At 43.6% G+C, this 13,974-nt stretch overlaps 1 protein-coding gene across 8 annotated transcripts in view; it reads right to left on the bottom strand.

Moving 5' to 3' along the window:
* Positions 1–13,974, bottom strand: part of l(3)76BDm (trafficking protein particle complex subunit 8 homolog l(3)76BDm) — a 105,352-nt gene that overhangs the window by 47,314 nt on the left and 44,064 nt on the right. For all 8 annotated transcript variants that reach the window (XM_084588626.1, XM_084588630.1, XM_084588631.1 and 5 more), the window contains exons 14-16: positions 10,769–10,994; positions 3,798–3,931; positions 530–604 (exon numbers count right to left, since the gene is read on the bottom strand). In XM_084588626.1, the coding sequence (XP_084444752.1) occupies positions 530–604; positions 3,798–3,931; positions 10,769–10,994 (435 nt within the window). The remainder of the gene's footprint in view (positions 1–529; positions 605–3,797; positions 3,932–10,768; positions 10,995–13,974) is intronic.

Raw genomic sequence — 13,974 nt, 5'->3', positions numbered from 1 at the left:
GCGTGCGTGCGTGCGTGCGTGCGTGCGTGCGCGCGTGTATTATCATAGAGATAACCAGTTAAAGAAGACAAAAAACAACATGTCACTAATGGGATCAAAACCCACATTCTCCGAATTGCACGTGCACTGCTCTACCAGCCAAGTTATGGCAACTGGAAAATTCCTTACTGGAAAAGTTTAGTTTTGTTTGGTTCATGAGGTTTAGCATCCCAAAGTGATTCAGAATGTGCGAGAGCCTGATGAAAAAATTTTAAGAAACTCAGGTAAGCATTTTAGACCTAATGTTGCTACCATGAGGGCAAACAATGCCAGCTACAATCTTCCTCCAAGTGAAATACTTATACACCCTTTCTTACCTATTTAATCACAATCACAAGTAAAAGCAGAAGCTAGCTAGGTCTTTCCATCAAATTTCATCCCCAGCTAAACCAGGTCAGAAAAATAGTTTCATGCTGTTTTGTGCAGCGCTATAACCATATGGCATAATGTCAGAGTTCATGGCTTAGCATGCCTTTCATATGTCACTCACCTTTTGCATTTGTTCAGGTTCAAGAAGGACCTCACTGAGAATGTCTGTTCTTATAACTCCATCCAGGTCAATATCCTAAAGGGAAGGCAAGAAAAAGAAAGTGGTAGGTCTCTTGAAAGGAGCTCATGACCAGACCATTCACTCAGTACATTCATTAATACCAAATCACTTAAATACATCATCAGTTAAATACATCATCAGTTAATTTCCCTTTTCCTTTAGTCCAATTCATTCTGTCCCAACAGGTGTCTCTCCTTTACAATGAAGTAAAAAGTATATAATTTCAACATGCTATGTCAAACTAAAGAAATTTTAAACTATTTAACCATACAGCATTGATAACAGGGAGATTACAAGCCTAGTCATTAAACAGTTGCCAACAGAAGTTGTAAACATCAGATTTTTTGGACGTGCTTCATTATTCAGACTTCTCCATGGCACCATGTCATGGCCCATACAGCTAATGGATAAAAGCAATTGAAACTTCAGGGGTGTCATAACTGATCGCTTGATTTTTCGGACTTTTCAGATCTTTAGAGCCGATATTCTCCATAGGTTGACAGACTTCACACATGTTGCAAGCTCGTATTGTTCTCGGACATCGTCTGCTGCACAAACTTAAATTTAAAGCAGTCACAGTTCGTGGAACTCATCTTTGCCGTGTCTCTTCGTCCCGAATAAACGAAACAGCAGCAACAAAGAGCATGGAAGGTGTAAAGTTTCATGGAAACAGTGAGCGATAGATGCCAGGACTCCATACCCGCAACAAAACACATCGCAGCCCAAACTCTTCTATTGTGAACCATCAAAACTGGCGTTTTCATGACAGGTAAACATTTCTCATTATATGCTAGCTAGTGCAGAGCTCACACGACAAAGCATCACCAGTACCAAAGCTGGCTTACAGCCATGGTCATTAAGCCTAGTTACGAAGATCAATGCTGAAAATTTGCTTGCGTGAATCATTGTCGCTTTTTTATCTATCCCACCAACTTTGCTTTCTTTTCATTCTGGGCCCTCAATGCAATGGGCGCAGCCCAGTTCCAGCAGTGGCAGGTTCAATTTCACCTCTGGACTTCGCCCCTTTCTGCGTTTTCATCTGCAATGTAATGATGGCGGTACAACCATCGAATGCTATGCTCATAACAATGGTCACTGCTAGTCATCTGTGCACATGATGCGCTGTAATATTTTGAGTCATACAGCTCCAAATGTGCAAACTATTGACCCCTTCCTCTACAATTTATAGAGTCGCCAACCGTTTTTCGGACTCGGCAGGACCCGCAAAATGGTCTGAATAATCGAACACTCCAAAAAATCCATGAAATTTTTAAAAAATCATTTTCTGCAAATTATCAGCTTTACAAGTCATGAACTTCACCGCCCCATGGTTCGTTTATAAGCCAATAATAGGGAGTTATAGTTGTTATAGCATGGCGTGATCTGCTACAGTAACCTGCTTCCACGCGCCGCACATGCGCATGCACTAGCACGATTCAATACGGCGGGGGCAGCCACCAGCGTGCGAGCACTGACTGGTGCCAATGCGGCAGGCGTGCGCACCGTCGGGAAGCATGCGACCCACTTGAGGCAGTCACCACACGCATTGTGGTACCCCGAAGAAGTGGATTGTGCTAAGCTGTAGCTACTACAACGCTCTAGTTAGAACATATTGGCCAGTGATGCTTTCGTCATGTCCATGCCACTTCACGATATACTGCGATACAACTACAGGTCATGCTCATGCTACGAATGCACGCACCATGCGAAGCAATAACATTCAGTTTCCATGGTCCACGATGGTAGCAATAAGAGCAAGGTGGAATTTGCAGGAAAAAAAAACTAGTGGAACGAGAGCCTCTGTGAATGCATCGACCACCTCCCCTTTTGCTTTTCCCCATGGGCGGCAGCGGCGTTAGAGCGAGCTGCGGCAGACGGTGCTCACATTCCATTTTCAGTCCAATTGCATGCTCTTTGTAGGCTGCCGCGATGTTAATGATGAGCAGTCCCTTACTGCCACTGCTTGAAATATCAACGATGAACACAGCGCCAAGCTAGTCTGTCCGAATGACTGCTTCGTCTAGCTTTCATAGCCATGCAAAGCTATGCAAAGCCAATTGTTTGCAACAAATATGCCTACTTTTGTCTTTGTCATGAAAAAAAAAGGAAAAAAAAAAAAGAAAACGAGCCTTCGGCCAAAAAAATTTCCACAGTATTACTGGTGCCAAATTTGGTCTGAAAAATCAAACCTTTGGACACTACAGAGTATGAAATATTGGTCGTGAAAAATGTACATGTTCCTATGGGGCACATAATGGTTCCTGAAAGAAGACTGAAATACCGTGTAAGTCAGCATTATCCGCATTATTGGAGTCTGAAAAATCAGTCTGCTACTGTATTGAGATTACTCTAAAGTAATGTTTTCAGTAACATTTGATTTTTCATATTGCCTGATTTTTCAGATGTTTTGAAGTCCTCTGATAGTCTGAAAGATAGGTCAGTAATTGTACTCACACAAAAGGTTTCTGCTCACACTGTTCCAAAGGACAAAGGCCCTTAGAAATATATGCACTCTATGCATGCGTTTGAAGAAACGTGTGTGCTCGAAAGGAACTTACAAAATCACACCAGTACAGGAATGGAACCCAGGTGTTCGCTGAAGTGCTCTTTGGAGTTCCCCAAGCACCTCGACCTATGCATGTCCTCACCTTTTGCCACCTTTCTTTTCCTGGCTTCATTGTGGGACTAATCACGCTGTACACGGTCATAACATACTGTTTTTCTGTACAGCCAGTCACTATTATTCAAATTTAGGCCTTTATTAGCAGCCATGCCTCAACACACTCTTTTTGTACGCAAGTTAGGCTGGAAAGGATAAACACCAGCGCATGTGAGGTTCCTTAGCACGTTCTGCTAGGATCCCCTGGGACTAAAAGAGCTGAGGTCCCCTGCTCTGAAGAGCCAAATTCAGGATAATGAAACCAGAAAGAGCAAAAGACATGACATTAATGCTAGCAGGAAATGCCTGGCGAGAACTACTGGCTCCTTTATACATAGTGTCACACAATGCATCAGGCGGACATTTCAAGAATGGACCAAGAGCCAAAATGTTTGCGTGAAGCTTGATTTGACTTTGGATACTGCCACTGCTGTGGATCAGGCTTCAAGTGAACTCAATCCTTATTAACATCAAAATGTACAAAACATTTCACGACCTGACCAATGGAAGCAGCTAGTCATTAACAAGACAGCATGACTTAACACTCACTTGCATTATATCGCTGTCATTGCTGATGACACCACTGTCATCTGAAGGTGTGAAGGTCCACAGAAGATGCATGTTGGTTAGTTGCAGAGCTATCTGCAGAGGATTGTGCAGCTCCATCTCAACCGTGATCGGCTCTGAAACCATATTAAGTTAAAAATAACTAACAGTGACAACTGCAAGGTGACCTTCTCCCCAGTCAGAGACATAACGCTGAGCACAGATGTATCCCAACAGCAGCAACTCCGGCGCAGCATCCCCATTTGTGCACGTGACCTGAATAGTATTACCACATCTCACCTACACAAGACGCAATTATGTGCCAACACCTGAACAATACTTTGTAGAGAGATATTGAGTCAGGCATGAGAAGTGCACACAAGAATTCATTTTATTGAACGAATTGATCAGCATTTTACAGCAGTTCTGGTATGGCTCCAGAGAGAGTCAATTTTCGTTCACATTATAATTTATTATAATTTTTTTTGCAAGCATGAGTGCATTTAAAATGTCTAAAATATGTCAGCTTGTTTACTTAATGGCTTTGAAAATAATGAGGACTCATAATATAGATATACTATAAGGACCCAAATGAATTAGCATAACAGAGATAAGGGGCCTTGGAACAGTTTTCTTTATTTTTAGGATCTATGCAATGAAAATGCAGTCTTGATCAGATTTAAGACCGATTTCAATTATGTACAGTAAAATCTCGGTGATATGAATCCGGTTGATACGAATTTCGGGATGATACAAATCCGCGAAACTCCCCGGCCAGAGTGCATTGTGTACAATGTGCAAAATTCTAGATGGTCCGAACACTCTTTCACGTCACTATGGATGATACGAATGCGCAAACTGCGACCGCAACCTTGAGCACTATGCACTGCCCGCACATTGTTGACTCCGCGATTGTCAGCCGCGCTTTATGTACGCACCCCTTCGACGTCGCGATTTTCTGTCAGGTTCATGCCGCGAAAAGCTTCCAGCAGCGCATGGCCCACAAACCACAGACGTCGCAACCGCCGTAGCTGGCGGCGGCGTATGTGGCAGGTGCACACGGACCAGACATCGCTGGCTCCGCGATCGCGACCCGCGAGCAGTTTGCGGCACTGCACGACCCGCATGTCGCCATACCCATTCAGGGCGGACCGCACATCGCCGGCATCGCGATCGTTTTCTATGCCGCGATAGGTTTACAATGGCGCGCAGCCGTGAGTGGTCAGCGGCGGGCGCTCACGGGCCGCACATTCATAGTCTTCGCGACCACCAATCGCGCTGTACACATCGCGAGCAGTCTGCGGCGTCACTCGGCTGGCACGTTATCGTGTCTTGTCGTGCTGTACACACTGCAAGAAGTCCGCGGAAGCGTGTGGCCCGTGCGTCGAAACCGTCGCGATTGCCTGTCGCGCTGTTTGCACCGCGAGTGGCAAGCTGTGACCGCGTGACCGTAATAAATCTTCTCGGATGTAAGCAGATAAGCGCAACTGCCTTTCTTATGTTTCTGCATATTTATTTTCTTTCATTTTGATGAAACGAATGTTCGGATACGAATTTTTTCACGACCCCATGAGATTCGTATGACCGAGGTTCTACCATTTTTCCGATGTGCCATTTAGTTTTCAATATATTTCATGCTTTCGCTCCTTTGCTTATAGCAATAATAAAGAAAAAAACGCTAATCAGAAACATATTGCTAGATAGTATACAGTATACCGAACACAATGTAGGAAGTACCTTTCTGATCAAGGCAATATTTGTCATTTTACAATTTGTTGAAGTTCGATGCGGGGAAATGTGGTTGATGAACAATTTTACTTGAGCACACAAAGAAATTAGCAAGCAGAAAATGAGAAGCCTGTTGCCAACATTGTATAGTTTAGTCCCTTAAAAGCATGGTGAAATAAAAATTACTCCTTTATCTGCTCTATATGCGAAGATATCCTCCTTGTATACTAGTAAACCATTCAAAATTTGTGTTCTGAAGAAACAAGAAAAAACAAACAGAGATGGGATTTATTCAACTTGTTTGCACCTTATAAAGTGGAATGAATGACCCAGGGAGTGAATAAATTAGTAGGCATGTAGGAGATGAGCCGTAGATTTCCAAAATGTCATTTTCAAAAAGTTGGTTCTTGCACGATTTTTAGCCCAAGGGCCCCGTCCTCCCTTAATCAGTGGGGAAAGTTAATTTTCTTTTTGTGTGCGTCTAACCCTGGCCTGCTCTTTACAAAAATCTGAAGTTTTGAAAGTTGTCAGCCCACAGGATCTCAGTTTGTCCCAGAAGGGAATATGTTTCTAAGTACACTAAATGATTGTCTCTCAGTATCCTAAGCAATAAACTGGGCAGTTACAAGTAGTTGCCTTGCATTACACACTGCTTGGATTACTGACTAGAATATCAGACCACAAGCTTGCTGCGTCTTGTCTCAATTAACTGTGCCAAAACCAAAGACCCTGTCATGTGTGATCATCAAGGGGTCCCTACATTTTGTGTATCATGTGCAAAGAAATCTATGAAAGGCATTACTTTCAGCATGGCCCGCTGCAGCAAGACAAGCCCAAAAATTACTACTTTGTTTTGTTCCGGAACCTAGTCATGCTACAACTTATACCTCTGTCACACGAGCAGATTTAATGTCATCCGATGCATCGAATGTCATTCGGTTTTTTTCGGTGCTACACGGTAAAATATAATGTCATTCGCAAATGGTATCAATTACGATCAGCTATAATTAAATACTGCTCTTAAGGAACATCAGTGCGCATAAAAGGCATTTGAAATCACTGTGTAACATTTTAAAGCTTATTAAAACATTTCTATACGATAATCCAGGCGAAAAACATTACTTTTGGCTGTGCTGTAGCACTTTAGCCATAAAAATCTAAGCCAAGTATCGAGTCACCCACAAATTCGATAAATGTAAACAAACAATATGGCTGAATACAGCGGAGCGTGGATACACAGTGCGGAGACGCACGGAGACGCACAGAGACACGTAGAGCATGTAATGGGCGTCCAAACTGTGAGAAGCTCAGTCACAACTTTAGAAGTTCCGAGACAAAATATGAGGAAATGCGGCCACCAAGGAACAAAGAGCCCAAAATGATTGTGAGTCACTGCCATGACTGGACCACTGCTGTGACTGAGAGTAATGCCGTTCTACAAGAGCCTGCAGTGCGAATAATGTTACACCTAAATTAACAGGTTTTAAAACAAAGCTCTAGAAATACAATTTTTTTTAATTTCACTGTGCGCAAAATATGTTGCTGCGTTACTTGTTTCTGCTGCGTATCTGGTGTCAAGAGTACACATTCGGTTCGCAATCGAATGCGAATGAGTTCCCCAAACTCAATCGATGAAGAATGTCATTCAAACCTAATGACATTAAATTTTCTCGTGTAGCAGAGAAATAATGATATTAGATGCTAATGTCATTCGATACGAATGACATTAAATTTGCTCGTGTGACAGAGGTATTACAAGTTCAGAATTTCTTAGCATTAAGTTTTGAATTCCGTATTTCACAAGGAGAACACATATTAAATGTGCGAGCGCTGCTGCTATATGCTTCATCTCAACAAACAAACAAACTCCAACATCTAACACCCCAAGGAAGGCAAGCGATGGCAACAGCTACGCCACAGTTGACTACAAGGCCTCGAGACCATTCCTTATACAGATAATGCAGTGAAATAGGAGCTCCCACTGAAAGTACCATATATTGGCACAAGTAAGTAGACTCCAAATAAATTAAAAGTTGACCACAGAACTCACAACCCTTGCTGGACAAAAAAGAAAGCAGACTCCAAATATGAGCAGATACATACACTCCCCATCACCGCGCTATTTGTTATGCAGCCTCCTGCAAAAAGGCATCACTGCATGCACACAGCTCAAAGCAATAAACACGTAACAATGTAATCACAAGGCCAGCAGTCAAAAAAAAAAGAAAGTCAAAGGAGATAATACAGTGCTCCATCCTGCTTTCTATGCTCAAGTGCGGCTAGCTGCCTAGCAGTGCGCCAAAATGCCACTTAGCCTGTAGTTTTTGGTGCCAGCCCTTTCTCCATACTGCTCACCCAGAAAAATGGCTGTAAGCACAGGTGTGCCAAGTAAATCAATAGCACGCAGTTCATATTTTTGTTACTAAAACTCCACTGATGTATGAGCATTTGGATGTGTGATGACATCACGTCTACATCACAACCCTTCGACCTGCCACAGCACCTGCCAACTCGGCCATGTCACTTGGTCTCTTGACGTCATACACCCTACTGATAAATCAGTGCTCGGACATGCCACCTGGCGCAACACAAGCCAACTCGGCCATGAAGCTCCGCCTGATCAACAAATTGATGACGTCACATAATCTCGTGACGTCACACACCCAACCAACTAATCAGATCACGTGGTCTTGTACCCTGATCCTTGAGTGCGGACTGGTCGAGAGGTTGATGAGATCACAATATCACGTGACCTCTCAGGCAGTACTATGGCAGGCAGCAACTCTTTGTTGGAACATGGACTCTAATACTATACCATTAAAATGAACTAATTCTATCGCATCAGTGTCCAGTATCATGCATGAAAACAATGCATGGTTTACTTAAAGTATGACTACAGGGACCTGTATCCTTTTATCAGTAAGAAGTTATGTGTAAGAGGTGTGTGGTTCTGAGGTGAAGACTGCACAAAATTACTTTCATGAAGAATATCTGATGCTGCTCTTTATGGTAATTATAATGGGTTACTAGGAAGTGCAGTTTGCATCATACCATAATTTCTGCCATTTATCCTTCAATGAGGAATGGTCCCTTTCTTTGTACCACCCCTGTCAGCGTGTGCAGCACATGTGTCTGCTCACTTTGTTAGCCAAAGTGACTCAGCACCCAGCTGAACATTACCGTATGCCCTTGTGCTACGACTTTTTCTGTTGTCTGGTTTGGTTTATGGGGTTTAAAGTCCCAAAGCGACTCAGTCTGTGAGAGACTCCACAGTGGAGGGCTCCAGAAATTTCGACCACCTGGGGTTCCTTAACGTCCACTGACATTGCACATTACACGGGCACCTTGTTTTTCCCCTCCATTGAAAAGCAGCTGCTGTGACCAGGATTCAATCCTGTACTCTTGGGCACAGTAGTTGAGTGCTGTAACCTTTGCACCACCACAGTGGGGCTTTTTCTATGTTGTTAATGATGCTGTAAACTAAGAGTTCAATGGCGCTTCTCAATGCTGCGCAAATATTCAATAATTTCGGATGTTCAAGCGAATATTACGCATTCAATTTCTGATCTGATCTGAATGTTTGGTATTCGAAATCTCGAAGTACCTGTCCTGAGCAACTAATATTCCTGGAATACTTGCTTTGCACAGTTTCAAATTAGGTGCCCCTCCTCAGAGATAGCACTGCAGCACTTGCACAGCCAAAGCCTAGACTCCGTGGATATTTTAGGTGTATGCACCATGTGCCTGTGTGCCTGCATGAATATCGAAGCCAGTCTGCGCATGCACATGACACCGCACTGGAGAAGGTGCAAATGACGTGCCCAGATCAGCACCTGCGAGGTGTCTGCATCTACGTTACCTACATTGCGCATGTGCTGGGACAGGCATCTTGGTGCGCATCAACTGGAAAACACGACTTCCTCGAATTCCACGTGACAAGCCTGAGCATCTGCCGCAGCCGCTCTCTTCCTTGTTAAAATCGCCAAGTAAGCAGGAGCGATTGCATGAGCACGAGGAGAAGCTAGCTTGATTCAAATGGGAATGGTTGCCGCCTTTCACACGTCTGACACGAGGTGATGCTGGGTGTGAAGACATGCGGTAAGTACGACTAGGAGGTGTCCATAGAGCCATTGCATAAAAGCAACAGATGTGCAACAACGCAACCGCTAATAACTTGGCAGTATTAAAGGTTCCATTCTCACGAAAATTTGTCCATCCTGTCACGAAAAACCTCCACTGGCCGAGAGTTCATGTGACTTCGTGACGTCACACCGCGACCAATCAGCACTCGGTCACGTCATGCAACCTTGTGACATCATCAACATCTCGACCAATCAAGGTCTTTCACAGCCAAGTCCGCAGGCTTTAGCAGGTGGCAGGTGACATGGCCGAGCACTGTTTTGCTGGTGGCATGTGTGATGTCACAAGACCACATGATCTTGCCGAGTTGCAGCAACACGGCAGGTGCTTTGATTGTAGCAACACAGCAGGTGCATAGACAGTGGGTCCTGCAGGTTTGTAACATCAGGGTTGCAACCTCGGCCAAACAGCATAACAAAGTGCCTCTGAAAAAAAAAAGGCAGTCAAAAGGAATAGAACTGCTCCCTTTGGATTGTGAATCAGCCACTCTAAATCTGCAGCACAGAAGACCATTCATTCAGTGCCATGGCTCAAAAGCCTTATGCAACCATCTCATTTCATACAGTTAGCAACAACCACATATTAGATTACAGCAACACCTAGTTAAAATTAGAAACAATAATTAGCATTCCGAAGGCAACAAGTAGCCCTCCTAAGTAGCACTACTACTTAGCCCTGGTACTTATTACTACTGATTAGCACTAACAATTAGCAACTAATTCACCACTATTTAGTAACAATGCAGAACGTCCACGTGACAATTCTATCAATCTTAAGGATACTTAAGCATCCCCTAGGCTTTATTAAGACCAGCAGTCGGAATCTTCAGTAATGACTCAAATGCAGTTCCAGATGTTCAAAAGTGCTCCAATGGCATGGTGCATTGTATGAAATATGCGACAATATCTTATGAAAACGTTGCAACCACGGTTTTTCTGAAAACTAAGCTCAATTAGTCCCCTTCGTCTCAGATGGAGCTCACTGTAATTTTTTAACCAATAAAAATTCACGCCACAAGAGGTTAAGCAGTTTGTCAGGAACGCAATTCACATTTATTCACTGAAAAAGTTAGCAGTGACCATAAAAAAGTAGTTTTGTTCACATACCGAATATGACAGCCAGGGGCCGCGCACTGTTATCAGTGGCAGAGCTGAGGCAGCTGAGCTGTGGTCGAAAGGTCAGGGGCAGAGTGCCCCCATGGGCTGCCCGCGCAGCCGCTTCCTCAAGCCACGGTTCCCCTGGTGAAGACCCCTCTGCACCTAGCACTACCCGTATGGTGCCTTCACATACTCGTGGTACTGGCAACTCGACTCGATCAGAGCCAGCTTGGGTCTGAAAAACCAGCACACCCATGCTATTACCGGATACACCACACTCAAAGGAAAGTGCAAAATAAAGCAATACTATGACACACAAACAGGAGTCTGACATCTCACATTCCTTGAAAATCCAACCAGGTTTTTTCGGAGGTTACCGTATTTACTCGCACAATGCTCGCACCCGCATAATGCTCGAACCCCCAATATTGGGCATCAAAAATTGGGATTTTTTTTTTTTCCTCACATAATCATCGCAAAACCAATATTACCACCGCGAGAGTCGTCTGCTAGTGGTAACAAGCACTATCTTTGGAGCGCTACTGAACCTAGCTGGCCTCGTTGTGTGCACGCGCTACCAGGTGGCGATAGCGTGCTCATCTTTTTCTTTTTTTCTTACCTCCATGATGCTCGTAGTCGTCGCCATTTTGAGAGGTGTCTCCGTGTCTAGTTGTCATTGTTCCTTCGTTCCATCCGTGTTCCTTGCTTTGTTCCACCGTCTACCGTGTTCTTGATGCCGCATCGCGATGGGGCAGTACGGAAGTTATACAGCTGCTTTTAAGCTGAAAGCTTTTGAGTACGCATTGCAGCATAGCAACTGTGTTACCAGCAGGCACTTCAGCGTCAAGTTCTGCGCAGTGCGCTCTGGAGACGGCGATCGAGACGGACTCGAGTCAAGTCTCTGATCAAGAGTAGAACTGTATGGAGGGGAGTGATGAGGCTGCGTGCGGCAAATAAAGTGATTTAGCAATTTGTGCTTTTAGAGACCTTGTACTTTTATAACAAGGGTAAGTTCTGCTTGAAAATAATGTTTTGGTTATATTTACAATAGCTAGCCTAAGAATCCCAATTCACACCGGTTTAAATTTGCTTTTAGCGCTCCAAAACATTTGCTCAAAAATTTTCCTCACATAATTATCGCACCCCCCAACTTAGCATCAATTTTCCGCGAAAAAAAGTGTGAGCATTATGAGAGTAAATACGGTATTCAAGAACACAAGTTCAGTTTTTTTTTTTGCACTGAATACAATTTTTGGTGGATGAACTAATACTGACTTTCTTCAAAAATACAATGCGGCAATACTGTGCAGTCAGAAGTAACTTCGGGCCTATCTCAGCATTTTTTTCCTCACGGACAGTTTATTTACCAGTAGCTCATATACAAATGATCATACTTGAAGTTGTGCTTGTGGAAGGAATTGCTATTACCACAAAAAAGTAACTTATTAAATGAAACAACCGGCAGATAAAAATGCAAGTAGAAGATTACTTCTAAGAACTAAGTTGTCATTTTATCATTGGGTTGTGACACACTGGGTTCAGCAAGAGTGCACGGCATCACTTGGCATGCATGCTGATGACAGTGTTGGAATGGAACTGCAGCTAAAACTGCCGCTAAACAGGTTTGGCAGCCAGAACATGACACTCTTCCACGGCGCCCACCCACATTTTCCTGCCAGCGTCTTACATGCAGTTGATGAACTATAAATCGACTAACTGCTTCAAGTGAATGATAATATTGAACAAACATATCTTAGCTATCAGACGGAGAGGAGGTGGTGCTTACAAGAATACAGAGCAATAGTACTTGCGAGTGGGCTAGTTGGCTAGACGACTCTGAAGGCTAAGGGAACATAGGAATTCGTGTGCCGCATTGTCGGCATCACGAAACCTGGCGACCCATTGCTCTCATTGTAAAACAGAAGACAATCAACACGACTGGAGAGGCACCTATTGTGTACCAAGGTGCCGGCTGGCACAAAAGACAGTTTTAAAAGAGAGATTATCGAAGCATTCAAGATGATTTCGGGGGAAGAAAGGAAATGCGTGAGTGCCTCGTCGGTGGCGCTCCACAGGAAGGAGGTGATACTGCTTCTTCAAATTTGTCATTATTTTCGTTTTATTTTCGCATTTTTTCTTAATCTTTTGTTCTGATTGTAGCCCTATGTTTCTTTGTGATGCATTCTTCTTCTTTGTATCACAAATAAAAGCCAGTTTGTAACAAGCGCATCATCGGTGTGAATGTCTTGCTTTGATCTCTTATGTGTGTGTTGTGTTTGTGTATAACTATGCAGCACCAGAGGTCTTCGGAGCAGAGCAATACTTCAAATCGAGCAACTGCACCGCTTAACCAACAACACTGCTTTTGTATCATGACCCTGGATTCCCTACTTAGTTAACTTCCAACTCCGACCAAGTGTAGCTCACGCTCAACAGCCAGTTAGTTATGACTCACATACAATACTGACCCTTTTGGCTTAAAGCCTAATTTTGAAAATCGGATTCAGCGTGCCTTTGTTGAGATCTTTCTATTTAAACAGAGGAGTGCGACCCCTGCACAAACTATGCCAGAGATAGCCTTATCAAAAACCTTAACATGTCACTAACCGTTTGTGTCCCTGGCTCTGGTAATCACGCAACACGGCACCATATGTACCATGCCACACTAGCCATAAGAGAGCCAGTAGTGACTAGCACAAGCCAGTGCAGCCCGCCAGCCGCAAGCAAAGACCAATCACCACCGTTGCTTCTCACACCTAGTTACATACCACATTTCTCTCCTCGCAGTTTTACACAGACTATGCATGGCTACTGCTGCCAACAGATTCCCAAAGCTGTGCAGCCAACTACCTGCGCTTCTTCCTCTCTGAGGCAGCGCAAATGATGCGGCTGCCCGTGTCAAAGATTATAACAACAGTATCATCAGAAGAAAAACTCACTGCTAGGACATGGCAGGCCATTGGCCATTTCATACAGTGACTGTTCTGGTGAATGGAAGTTCGATGCATGCATACAATACTTTTGCATAATATCAAGAGGATGCTTAAACTGTTCATTATTAGCAATTTGGTGTATATCCAGATTCAATACACTTGTGATCAACGGTAGACTACCACTGATTGCAACTCTAAATGTAGGATCCTATATACTAAATATTTAACTTTTTTTATGCCTGCAGAGTATACATGTAACAACAAAACTTCCACCCTCAGGTT

Source organism: Amblyomma maculatum, chromosome 1, assembly GCF_055883805.1.
Source record: "Amblyomma maculatum isolate TAMU_Amacu chromosome 1, ASM5588380v1, whole genome shotgun sequence".
Classification (NCBI taxonomy): domain Eukaryota; kingdom Metazoa; phylum Arthropoda; class Arachnida; order Ixodida; family Ixodidae; genus Amblyomma; species Amblyomma maculatum.
This window is presented reverse-complemented; position numbering and strand designations above follow the sequence as displayed.